General features: G+C 33.8%; 1 protein-coding gene across 5 annotated transcripts in view; it reads right to left on the bottom strand.

Moving 5' to 3' along the window:
• The window catches only part of NIPBL (NIPBL, cohesin loading factor), a 211,919-nt gene that overhangs the window by 75,872 nt on the left and 121,959 nt on the right, over positions 1 to 14,088 (bottom strand). For 4 of the 5 annotated variants that reach the window (XM_013984737.2, XM_021076592.1, XM_021076591.1 and 1 more), the window contains one exon: positions 12,399 to 14,024. The exons of the other annotated variant lie outside the window; for it this stretch is intronic. In XM_013984737.2, coding sequence (XP_013840191.2) covers positions 12,399 to 14,024 — 1,626 coding nt within the window. The remainder of the gene's footprint in view (positions 1 to 12,398; positions 14,025 to 14,088) is intronic. 5 annotated transcript variants of the gene reach the window in all.

The raw sequence follows: 14,088 nt of genomic DNA, 5'->3' as shown, positions 1-14,088 counted from the left end.
AATTAATCTCAATAATTTGAAGAATAATCCTTTTTTTTTTTTTGGTCTTTTTGCCTTTTCTAGGGCCCCTCTCGCGGCATATGGAGGTTCCCAGGCTAGGGGTCCAACTGGAGCTGCAGCCGCTGGCCGACACCAGAACAATAGCAACATGCGATCCAAGCCACGTCTGCAACCTACACCATAGCTCACAGCAACACCAGGTCCTTAACCCACTAAGCAAGGCCAGGGAGCGAACCCGCAACCTCATGGTTCCTAGTCGGATTCGTTAACCACTGAGCCACAACGGGAACTCCAATAATCCTTTTTTATTTATCATGAAACTTTTCAACACCGTGAAGGAGTTATTTCAGTAACTTTTAGTCTTCTATTCTTCTAAGGATGCTTATAGAAATTATTTTTCCCAACAAAGATGTAATATTTGTAACTAGTAACAGTCCAAAGACGTCACTGCTTAGAATCATGACATCCTAATGTTGAGTTTAACTTATCTGTGTCGTTTTCAAATCATGTAACATTTCCTTGCTCTGGCTTTCTTAATTCAATTGTGTTTTAACAGTGAGGTCCACTTTTTAGAATATTAATAGAGGTGAAAATAAAGATCAACATTAGCTTTGGATCATCAGTATCTTTGGCCCCAAGGTAAACATGCTCTGCATCTCATTTACAAGTCCTTATGCTCTGAATACTTCTAACTAAAGAGGTGGTTTTTTGATGGAAGGATCATAGTACATAGCTTCCCCTTTCCATAAGACCTATAATATTAAGTTTGTATAAACAGATAGTTGGTAAATGATTTCTGACTCTGTAGTTCACAATTTATGTTCACTTACAGATGACCTTCTTGTATACTTTCAGAATTGCAATATTTTATACACCGAAGCTATTCCCAAATATTTAAAAAATGGAAAGTCTTTCTTTTTCTGTACTACATAAAATGTTATAACCTTTTGGGGTCTATAAATATTGATAATCCAAAGTATTTGGCTTTTAGTTCATTACGGGTTTTCTTGGCTGCACCCGTGGGATATGGGAAGTTCCCTGGCCATGGATCAAATCCGAGTGACAGCAGTGACAACATCAGATCCTTAACTGAGAGGCCACCAGGGAACTCCATCATGAGAATTTTTAAGAAGCAGATTGACCTGATTATGTTCTGCTTAGATTAGATTCCCATTCACAAAGTTATACTGACTTGATATAATGTTACAGAATCACCCTGCAGATAAATATACAATAAATAATCAAGAGGTAAGATATATTGGTACTTGCACTCTCTTTACAATGGTTTATTATATTCTGAGAATAAGGGCTCTGCTCTTTTCATTCTCTCTTAACGAAAAAAAATCTTGGAGTTCCCATCATGGCTCAGTGGAAATGAATCTGATTAGTATCCTGAGGACACAGGTTCGATCCCTGGCCTTGATCAGTGGGTTAAGGATCCAACATTGCCGTGAGCTGTGCTGTAGGTCACAGACGCGGCTTGGATCTGGCATTGCTGTGGCTCTGATTCAACCCCTAGCCTGGGAACTTCCATATGCCATCGGTGTGGCTCTAAAAACCAAGAAAAAAAAAAATTATACTAACTTGAGACGAATTTTCCTAGGAAATGCAAGTTATATTTTATGGAAATAAGAAAAAGGTGAATGACTATTTCTGAGGGAATAGGAGATATTTCATGAACACAGGGGGTTTTCAACAGAGATGAGGTGGAGTGAGGTGGAGTGAGGTGGAGGGCGAAGAACAGGAGCAGAGAACTAGGAGTCAGTAGCCATTTTAGAGCATCCCAAGAAGATTAAGTTTGAGGGACTTTGTGTAGTATGCTCTGGACAGAGCAAGATGTTCAGTGGGGAGAAAAAGAAGGTAAGCTCATAAAAGTAAAGAGGCTTTAGAAATATTACTCTAAAACTAATTTGTGGGATGGACTGGTAGGGGAAAGACATTAGAAGGGAAATTTTCTAAGAGTTATTCAATGTCTCTCCTAAAGAGATGGGAGAATAGTTTAGCAGATGCCATGAATTTAACCATTTTTGAAAAGTGGTAATGTTACTATTACGTACTCTTCATAACCAAACTTTACAAAGGAATATTTGGGCCCAAGATATTGTTAAATATTTAGCATGTCTAAGATCATGAAGAAACCAGAAACTATGAAATCACAAACAAAATTCACACGTGGATATTTGTTAAGTATTTTAATCAATCTGATCAAGTATTAAATTATGTTATTAGCCATTTGATTAACTACTATTACATTAGGCTGATTTGAGAATTTTAGCAACATTATTTTTTTCTTTTTAGGGCCACACCTGCAGCATATGGAAGTTTCCAGGCTAGGGGTCAAATCAGATCTGCAGCTGCCAGCCTACGCCACAGCCACAGCCAGCCACTTGGGATCCGAGCTGTATGTGCAATCTGTGCTGCAGCTTGTGGCAAGGCTAGATCCTTAGCTAACGTTAAGGATCACTGAGCATGGCCAGGGATAGAACCCGCATCCTAACAGACACTATGTCACGTTCTTAATGGGCTGAGCCAATGGGAACTCCTAGTAAGATTTATAATATTTCAGAAAAACATTTTCTAACAAAGCTAGGAATTGCATATTTTCTGATTATGTTCTTACTAACAAGGGCTATAAGAAACAATGTTTAAATGTTTAACTTCTTTAAACTTGTGTTGCTTTTTTCTTCTGCCTTTGTGCTAAAAACACATGTGACCCCCCCCCCCATTCCTCTGGATTCACATAGCACTTTTCTCTTAAGACTACTACACTGTCACTGTATCTTTAGTTATCCATATTCTTCATGAGGTCATAAACTTGATAAAGTCATAGACTTGGCTGTATTTGCAGCATCTAAAAGAGTGCATTGGGTGTTGAAGACGGCCAGAAATATTTATTGAATGATTAGTGTAATTATTAGAATAAATTTACGGTCTTCCAAGAAATTTTTCTAGCTGAAAAATTCTAAATCCTGAAAATAATTCTTAGTTGTTCTATATCGACAACTATAGAGAAGTTATCCAAAAAGTGAAAAGACTGGGAGATGAGATTCCATAATTGACATGCAACAAGTATAAAATATTTTAAAAGTAACTTGTCTGAACATATTTGGTAAATATCTATATTTAATATATCAACTATATACTAATAATTTATATATAATTTTGCTATATAAAAATAAGTACTCACAAATATTAAATAACCTAGCAAAAATATTATATTTGGCTAATTTCATACTAAGAAATACTACATAAAAGTGGAAAATTCAAAACTCTGTTATTAGTTTTTTTATATACACATAAAAATACTCAAATGGCAGTGGGATATACAAATTTTAGATCGTATTTGCTACAGAATAAGGAATCTAGTTATCAGATCTATTTATACAAAATTTCAATTTTATATTTATATTATGCTCACCAAGCTATAGTCTGTGGGGTCAAATTTACCCCACCACCTGTTTTTGTATATTAAGTTTCATTAGAATACAGTGACACACAATCATTTATATACTGCCTATGGTTGCTTTCCCACTATAATTTCAGAAACAATATATTTACTATCTGGGCCTTTAAGAAAAAGTTTGCTGACACCTGATCTACATTATGTTATACTTTATCCAATATCAAACAAGGTGCCCCCCCACCTTGCAAGTGCAATCACTAAAGTTATATTCCGCAAGGTTCAGCTCATTGCAAACCGGTTTATTTAATGAAGACAAAATACCAAGGAGTTAGTTTATAGCAACTAAAAGAACACTATTATAAATGAAGCATGCAGAAGAAAATATTTTTAAGAAAAATCTTGTTTTAAGCATCATGGTTGTGATATTGACACTAGCAGTATGTGAAGCAGTCAAATTACTATGAGGAAGAACTATGAAAAGAAACATGTTTTCTAGGAAGTTTATTATGTAAATGACAATTTACAACTACCCAACATAGAAAGTAGGAGCAGGGATTAAATGATCCTTTTCTTGATAGAAATACACAGTGAGAAAATTAGATGGTAGAAGTACAACCTAACTTGCCGCAAAGAACCAGAAAAAGAACAAAGTAAGCCCAAAGCTAGTAGATGGATAGAAATAACAGGAGTTCCTGTGTGGTGCAGTGGGTTAAGAATCTGACTGCAGTGGATTGGGCTGCTGTGGAGGGGAGTGTTTGATCTCCAGCCCAGTGAAGTGGGTTAAAGGATCTGGCATTGCTGCAGCTGTGGCTCTGATTCAACCCCTGGCCTGGGAACTGCCATATGCTGTGGATGTGCCAGTAAAAAAAAAAAAAAAAAAAAGAAAAAAAGAAAAAAAAGAAAAAGAAAAAAAAAAAAAGAAAAAAAAAAGACTAACAAAGACCAGAAGTGTTATAATGAAATAGAGACTAAAAAGAGAATAGAAAAGACTGATGAAAAAGAGTTGGATTTTTGAAAAGATAAGCAAAATAGATAAATCTTTTATCCACATTCACCAAGAAAAAAAAAAAGAAGACCCAAATAAATAGAATGAATAAATTTCTGGAAACATATAATCAACAAAGATTATCAAACCATGAAGAAAAGACCAATTACTAGGTGACTGGTCCTAAAAGCCTCCCAACAATGAAAAGCCCAGGATATATGGCTTCACTGGTGAATTCTACCTAACATTTGAAGAAGACTTAATACCAGTTCTTCTCAAACTCTTATACAAATAGAACAGAAAACATTTCCAAACTCATTTTACAAAGCCAGCATTACCTAGATATCAAAATCAGACAAGGGCACTGCAAGGCAATATCCTTGATGAACAGAGATCCAAAAACTGTCAAGAAAATATTGGGAAACTAAATTTAACAATACATGAAAGATTTTGTACATCATGATCAAATATGATTTACTGCAGGGATACAAGGATGGTTCAACGTCCACAATCAATGATACCTCATTAACAAAATGAAGGATTTAAAATAATGATTATCTCAACAGATGCAAAAAAGCATTTGACAAAATTAAACTTCCATTCATGATAAAAACTCTCAACAAACTGGGTAGAGGGAATGTACATACACAATAAATGCCATATGTGACAAACCCCGTTAGCATTATACTTAGTGGTGAAAAGCTGAAATCTTTCACTCTAAGATCAGAACAAGATAAGGATGGGCACTCCTGCCACTTTTATTTACTGTAACACTGAAAGTCTTCGCCAGAGCAATTAGCAATAAAAAGAGATAAAAGGCATCCAAATCAGAAAAGAAGAACTAAAAGTGCCTCTATTTGTAGAATATGTTATCATATACAGAAACCCTAAAGACTCCACCAAAAACTTTAGAACTAATAAATTCAGTAAAGTTGCAATACAGAAAATCAATATACAAAAATCAGTTGTGTTTTTCTTTTCAGCTTCCACCATTTTTTTTTTTTTTTTTTTTTTTTGGCTGTACCCAAGGCATGTGAAAGTTTCAGGGCCAGCAATCAAATCTAAGCCACAGCAGTGACAATGCTAGATTCTTAACCAGCTAGGCCACAGGGAACTCCCAGGTATGTTTTCATACACTAACAGTAAACTATCGAAAGAGAGGTTAAGACAATCTCATTTACAACTATGTCAAAACCAATAAGATATCTAGGAATAAATTAACCAAGGAAGGTAAAAGATCTGTATACTAAAAACTATTAGACATAGGTGATGAAAGAAAGAAAGAAGTTGGAAGAAGACACAAATAAATGGAAAAATACTGCACACTTACGGATTGGAAAAATTAATATTGTTAAAAAGTCCATACCACCCAAAGCAATTTACAGATTCAGTGTAATCCAATCCCTATCAAGATTCCAACGGAATGTTTCAGAGAAATAGAACAAACAATCCTAAATTTGTTTGAACCACAAAACAGCCAAATTGCCAAAGCAATCTTGAGAAAGAAGAACAAAGCTGGGGACACCATGCTTCCTGATTCCAAACTATATTATAAAGCTATAATAATTAAAATAGTATGGTACTGGCAATGAAAACACATAGATCGATGGAACACAGTCAATCAATTTACAAAAAATGAGCCAAGAATATTCAATGGTAAAATAATAGTAACTTCATTAAATGGTGTTGGGAAAATCTGGACAGTTACATGCAAAAGATTAAAACTGGACCACTATTAAACACCATACATAAAAATCAACTCAAAATGAATTAAAGACTTGAATGCAAAGCCAGAAACCATTATACGCCTAGAAGAAAACGTGGGTAGTAATAAGCTCCCCGATATTAGTTCTGGCAGTGATTTTTTGGAATTGATACCAAAAGCAAATGCAACAAAAGCAAAAATAAACAAATGGGACTATATGAAACTAAAAAGCTTTTACCCAGCAAAGGAAACCATCAATGAAACAAAAAAGCAACCTCGTGAATGGGAGAAAATATTTGCAAAGCCAGTATCTGATAAGGGGCTAATATCTAGAACATGTAAAGAACTCATACAACTCAATACTAAAAGTAATCAAACAATCTGATTAAAAAAAGGGCAGAGAATCTTAATAGACATTTTTTCAAAGAAGACATACAGATGGCCAAGAAGTATATGAAAAGGTGCTTAATATCACTCATCATGAGGGATGTGCAAATCAAAACCATGAGATATCATCTCATACCAGTTAAAATGGCTATTATCAAAAAGACAATACAAAAGAAGTATTGGTGAGAATGTGGAGAAAAGGGAACCCTTGTGCACTGTTAGTGGGAACGTGGATGCAGCCACTACGGAAAACAGTATGGCAGTTCCTAAAGAAATTAAAAATAGAACAACCATATGACTGGGCAATTTTTTTAGTTATATATCCAAGCAAAACATCTATCTCGAAGACACATCTGCACCTCCATTTTCATTGTACTATTATTTATAATAGCCAAGACACAGAAACAATCTTAAGTTGTTTAGTCCATTGATGGGTGGTGAATGGTTAAAGAAAATGTGGTGTGTGTGTGTGCACTGTGGATATTATTCAACCAAAAAAAGAAGGAAATCCTGCCATTTGCAACAACATGGCAGGACTCTGAGGGTATTATGCTAAGATAAATAAGTCAGTCAGAGAAAGACAAATACTGTATGATCTCACTTATATGTAGAATTAAAAAAACCCAGAATTCATAGAAACAATGAACAGACTAATAGTTGCCACAGGTGGGAGGTAGGTGAAATGGGTAATGGTAGTCAAAATGTACAAACTTTCTGTTATAAGAGAAATAAGCTCTGGGAATGCAAAGTACAGCACGAGGTGATGGATGTTAACTAAACTTCTTGTGGCAATCGTTTTGCAATAGATACATACAGTCAGTCCTTCATATCTGTGGGTGGGGAACCTGTGGATACAAAGAACTGACTGTACTATTATACCACTTTATATAAGGGAAATGAAAGCATACTTGGATTCTGATATCTGTGAGGGGCCCTAGAACCAACCTCCTGTGGATACCAAGGAACAACTGCATATCAATTCATTATTTTATAACCTTAAACTAATACAATGTTCTATGTTAATTACAGCCCAGTAAAACTGGAATGTAATAAATGGTGGCAGCAATGTCTTCAGACATACACTGAATATAAAGTATGCACAAAAAAGTGAGACTTATCTCCAAAAATTATTTTCTTCATTAGAAAAATTCAATTAAAAATGAGATGACTGAATTTTTTATATGGATTTGATCAAGGCTCAGATACTAATGCTCTTGGAATTACAATATAAAATGGGCTTAATGGAAGATTTTCAAAAGTTAGTACATTAATAGTCAGAAAATGCCAATTTTCTGTGGTGGAGAAGGGGATCCATGTTAAAAAAAAATTCGTGTTACATTGTATCATATTATGTCATAGCATATGCTATTTTTAAAGACTGTATTTTATTTTATTGCAGTATAGTTATTTACAATGTTCTGTTAATTTCTGGAGTGTATACTGTTACTCTAATTTACATTACCCTAAAATACTGAATTATCTTATTTTTAAATAAGCTTTTGAAAAACCTCCCTGTTTAAGAACATGATACAGTTAAGATAATGAATACCTACTTGATATTATACTACAGTATAATACATCATATCATGTATTTTTACATACTATGATACATTATACCACATATTATATTATTAACTATTTAATATACTACTATGATATACTACACTATGTTACATTATCAAGTAGGTATTAATTATCATAATATTTGTATCAGGCTCCTGCAGCAGAAGGTTTCAATAACATTTTTTAGATAAGAAAAAATTCAGTATGTTAGAGTAATGTGTATTTCTTCATATACAGAAGGATGTTCTCTCAGGATTAATTATTTGTTATATTTTCACCTCTCAATCACATATGTGTTTCTACAGAGAGGAAAACTTTAACTTTTACGAAAAAACTGTACTTAATGAATCTCTTTAAGTGAATAGTAATAGTAATTATCTACTAAGCAAAATTTGGGCCAAAGGAATTCTATGAACAGAAGTCATGGACAAAGTATTGTTCAAATGAGCCAAAATAAATTTCTGCTGCAGTATTACTAAGGGGTCTGAATAATAAAATCACATCTGCTTTACTGAGAAATTCTCAACTTAGGAATTCATAAACTTTACCAAAAATTCACTCTCAGAAACAGTTCTTTCTCTCAGATTTAGAGAATCCTAGAGTCCTAAATACAATGCTACATAAAAGGCAATCACTATTTTAGTGATCAACTTTTTACTACAAAAATAATTAAGGTGAAATGAATGTCTCTAATAATGACTGTAATCATTACCTAATCAAATGAGCACTATACCTTAACACTGTTGACTATCAGAGCTGTTAGATAATTCTTTAGTTTAAAGGACATGATCTCAAATAATGAATAGTATGGGATATTTCAAGCGATTTCTGTGGATATAATTCTAAGGTATTTTGAAATATTCTGGAATTGTGAAAACCCAAAATAGAATTGTTAAAGTGTGTAATTACTAATAATAAACTGTTAATGACATATAAGACATGTTAGTTGATGATCATTCCTAGGCTTGAAGATGGCATGTTTATTTTTTAAATTTAGAGACATACTGTGCATCAGGCTATATTAGGGTAATATTATGACTAAAAATATTTTAACCATAAAGATATTATTTTTGCATTTAATACACTGCCTGAACTATAGGCGGAAGATATTTTTAAAAACTTAAAGGTTTTATAAATATTATGTTGACTCCCCACTCCCATTCCCCCTTGGCAAGGAAGAAACATGGTGATGGTAAAAAGACTGGGAAGATGACAGAGTAGGATATGAGAACAGAACTGATTCCGAGCCAATCCTGTAAAAGCTATACAGCAAAATACAGACAAAGAATAAACAGACATGAATAGGTCTTTGGATCATAACAAGAACTACATAGTTGTCAGGGTAGAAAGAATTATTAGAAACTTCAGGGAACAGTTGAAAATTATGTAACTCTTGTGCTATATACTGGTAGGAACATAAAAGATGAATACACAATTTTAATCTGCACACAAAAACCTTTTCTAACATGGTGGTAATAGAGTCTATTCACTCAACAGGAATTTAATGTGCTTTTTATGTACTAGGTATTATGCTAGATTCTAGGGATATACACATATCCCCTGAGAAATAAAATTAAATACAACAATGTCACTTTACATTTAAAATGTTCATACAAAAGACAAAAATAAATACTAGGAGTCATAAACCTATAGCCCTACCACTCAAAATTTATCAGCTTAAGGCATATTCAAAAAATTTAAAATTACCCTAGATGGAACTACAGACTCTCATATTAAGTGAAGTGAAGTCAGAAAGAGAAAGACAAATACCATAGGATATCACTTATATCTGGAATCTAATTCATGGCACAAATGAACCTATCTACAGAAAAGAAACAAACTCATGGACATGGAGAACAGGCTTGTGGTTGCCAAGGGGGAGGGAGAAGAATTGGAATGGACTGGAAGTTCGGGGTTAGTAGATGCAAACTACTGCATTTGGAGTGAATAAAAAATGAGATCCTACTCTATAGCACAGGAAACTATATCTAATCATTTGTGATGGAACATGATGGAGGATAATGTGAGAAAAAGAATGCATCTATATGTATAACTGGGTCACTTTGCTGTACAACAGAAATTGACAGAACACTATAAATCAACTATAATACAAAATTTTAAATAAAGTCACAAACTATAACTTGTCAGAAAAATTTACCTGAGAGAATATTTTAAATATGGATATCAGGTAAAATATTTAAACAACGAAACGCTATAGCTCTTCCAAGAAAGGAAACGTACCATGAATTTTGGCCCTAGGAATCAATGACAAAGTATCCCGGCAATATTCAGTTTTTGCTTAGGAAAACACCAATGTATCTGAATACGTCATTTTCTGTAACTATCCAAAGACAATCCCAAGTAATGTGCACTATGAAGTAGTAATCCACAACTGGCCCTTTCTATGTATGTAATTTTAAAAATCCACAATTATGTACCTCTGCTATTGCTGAGTAGCAGAGATCTAAAATAAAGCTAAAATTGGTACATTACTGAAAAACAGTTGTTAAAGCTATGGCATAAATAAAGCCAAAAGATATCTATGTGGGATCATGAAATGAATCTAAGCACTGATGAAAAGGTTCACTTTTTATATTTGCATACATATTAATATGTGTATTTACATACATGCACATGCTTACACACAAACATCATATTCTAACAGGCAGACACACCCAGATTAGTTACTAACACCAACATATCAAGTATATACATTTGTGTTAAAGGTATATTTAGGAGAAACAGTGGATTAGTATCAAAAAGTTTATATTCACAAGCAATGAAATCATATGTGAAAAAAAAAAAAACAGGGGCAATAACACAGCAGTTACTAATTAAGAGCTATATTCATTTCTTGATGTTCAGCTGTAAGGATTCTTTGTTAGAACAGAGCTCAGAAAGCGAGGCTGGCATAAGCTGACAGAGGGCAGGGGAGAAAAAGATGGTCCAGATGAAGGGGACAAGAGGGTACCACTTTCCATCTTTCCAACTGACTTTTCTAAAGTTGTGTAATTATAGTCTTAAGTTTAAATATATATATAAGCCACTCCAAATTTTCATGAAAATTATTAAAGACAATCTTTATCTAAAAGAAAACAATTATAGTGCTAACCACTACATTCTAACAAATTCTTTTACATAAACAATTCTAAAAAGAGGCGTTCAACTTAAAATACTAAAGACTATTAACCAATTAAAGCTAGAGTTTTAATTAATTTCCACAGGCCTGACTGGCATAATTTAAAATCTGAAAGCTTCAATAAAATAATACAAATATTAATGACTCAGAGGCAATCTTTTCATTTTTGAAAGACAAAACTGAGTGAATAGTGAAAAAAGCAAACATTTGAGAAGACCATCTAAGAATAAAGACAGATTAGTCATGAAAAGTTATTTCTTTGAATAAAGAGTTCTAAGTAGTAATACTGTTTTCAATGAGCTATTTTTAACAGAGAAGGTATAACAGCATTCTACAAAAATACCAATATACCTTCTATATCTCCTAATACACTGCAGTAGATCACAGCTTTCTGTGATGATGCATATGTTCTCTATCTGCAATAAGGGAAGCAACTTGTCATATATAGCTATTGAGGATATAAATTTTTAATTTTACATAGTTTAAACTATATACCAATCTATTTATATTGCACAGGCTAAATAAATCTTACCATACAGCATCATCAAATTACGTGTGTGGTGTGTGTGTGTGTGTGTGTGTAAAAGACAATATATAAAGGAACACAAAATTATATTTTTTGTACAAACTGCCACTGTACAGAAAATATTCAAGCATTTAAGACACCCCCAGAAACAATATCACTCAAGTAACCAGAGAACTTAGAAATCATGCCAAACCCTTTTCCCCCCAAAAAAACAAAAAGACAAAAACCACCCAAACAAAAGTACCAAAAAGCCTTACAAATTGATGACTGAAGTCAATTTAAGAAGGTTAAATTCCATTTCCTATGACTTTTCCATAGGAAAGGGCAAAACTATTAAAAAAAAAAAAAAAAAAAAAAAAAAAAAAAAAAAAAAAAAAAAAAAAAAAAAAAAAACTATTGCAACTTTCAAAACTAATGAAACAATTAAACAGGAAAAAAACCTTTTCTCTGTGTACCAATAGTAAAATCACAACTATGGTGAGAAGTTCAAGTAGAGTGGGAAAAAAGAATTTTCACGGAAAACTTTTTATCTACATTACTGTAAATAATTCACTGTTGTTTTATATAAAAGTTTTATTTTCATATAGTAGTATTGATTTTTGTAAATTTCCCTTTCAGAAAAATCCATAGTAACCCTAAAAATCAAAAGAAAACTGATTAGAATACAGATGACAGAATAAGTATTCTTACCTTTATTTGATTTTGATGGTTTATTCTTGATAGGTTTAAGGGAACTTCTTGATTTATCCTCTCTATCTTTAATAAGTTTCTGAACATCATCCAAAGACAGTTTTTGCAGAACAACTACAGGCTTAGCTCCTTTATTTAGATCTTCAACTAATCCCATTTTTTCTACTTTGTCTTTCTGCTCTCCTTTCATTTCCATTTTCTTTGTCTCCTGAGTAACATTGCCATCTTTATCCCTCTTGATTTTTGGAATGACAAAATTTTTCAATGCACCAGACCTGCCCCCCAACAAATAACTTGGAAATTCTGCCTTATTGTCAGGGTGCGTTTTATTACTGTCTATTTTACTCTTGTTGCCTTCTGTCCTTTTGTCATCTTTACTATTTGGTGATTTAAAACCAGGCTTATCAGGTCTTGATTTATTAGAATCTCCTTGTTTAACACGAGGACTGTCAGGTCTTGATTTCTGCTCCCCAGAAGACAGTCTTTCCCTTGAGTCCCCTGATTCATGTCTGTGTTTTCTTTCTAGTTTATCAGGTTTTGAACCATCAGATTTAATGCCATGTTCATTTCTACTAGAGGATCTCAATGTTTCTGGTCTTCGAACCCTAGATTGATCACCTCGATGTCGCTCAGATTCACTCCTGTCATCTGACTTTTGTTTACTATCATGGTCACGTCTTAGTGACTCAGAAACAGATCGCCCATCAGGTCTCTGCTTTAAGGCTTCAGCTCTTTCTGATTTTAACCGAGGTGAATCGGATTTAATATCCTGTTTATGTTTAGACATTTCAGGTTTTTTCTCTGTTGATGGTTTTCCAGGATCCCTCCTATTTTCATGTCTATGTTTTGGTGTTTCAGGACGACCTTCATTTTTTTGCTTTGGAGTTTCAGGTCGGCCCTCACCTTTCTGCTTTGGAGTTTCAGGCCGTCCATCGCCCTTTTGCTTTGGGGTTTCAGGACGCCCCTCACTCTTTTGTTTTGGAGTTTCAGGTCGGCTTTCACCCTTTTGCTTTGGGGTTTCAGGTCTTGACTTTGCTGTTTCTGATCTACCATTATTTTGTTTGTTGTCATTTGGTTTTGTGTCAGACAGTCTATTTTCATTCTGTTTAGGCTCGGCTGTGGTGCTCTCATTTTGCTTGGATTCAATCGTTCTGCTCTCATTCTGTTTAGGTTCTTCTGTTTGTATCTCAATTTTAGTATCTAACTTACTTTCACTAGATTTTGTCTCTACCAATCTGTTTTCATTTGGTTTAGATTCTGCCAATCTACTTTCATTTTGTTTCATTTCATTCTTTGAAAGCTCAGGATCAGACTTTTTTTTAGGAGTCTCAGGATGGTTTTCTGGTGTAGATTTAAGATTTCCAATAATATCTTCCTGAAGAACAGAAATAGGTGCATCATTACATTGTTTGATTTCTTCAGGCTTTTTTATGGAGTCTGAATCCTGAGTTACAGAAGCCTGAGAGTCCACTCTTCCTGCCTGATGAAGATCAATGCTAACCATTAATGCTGGCCTTGACCCATTTCCCGTAGAACCCGTCTCCTGAGAAGCTGGTCTATTACCTCCTGTAGCACCCCCAGCCTCCTGTGGGTAAGAATCTTGTTTTCTTTTTTTCAAAGGCTTATCTGAAATTCAAAGATAAATATTCAGTATCAGTAATAGACAAATATTCTTATCTTATTAAAAACC

Source organism: Sus scrofa, chromosome 16 (genome assembly GCF_000003025.6).
Source record: "Sus scrofa isolate TJ Tabasco breed Duroc chromosome 16, Sscrofa11.1, whole genome shotgun sequence".
NCBI classification, from domain to species: domain Eukaryota; kingdom Metazoa; phylum Chordata; class Mammalia; order Artiodactyla; family Suidae; genus Sus; species Sus scrofa.
The sequence above is the reverse complement of the archived record's forward strand: the minus strand, read 5'-3'. Positions and strand labels throughout refer to the sequence as shown.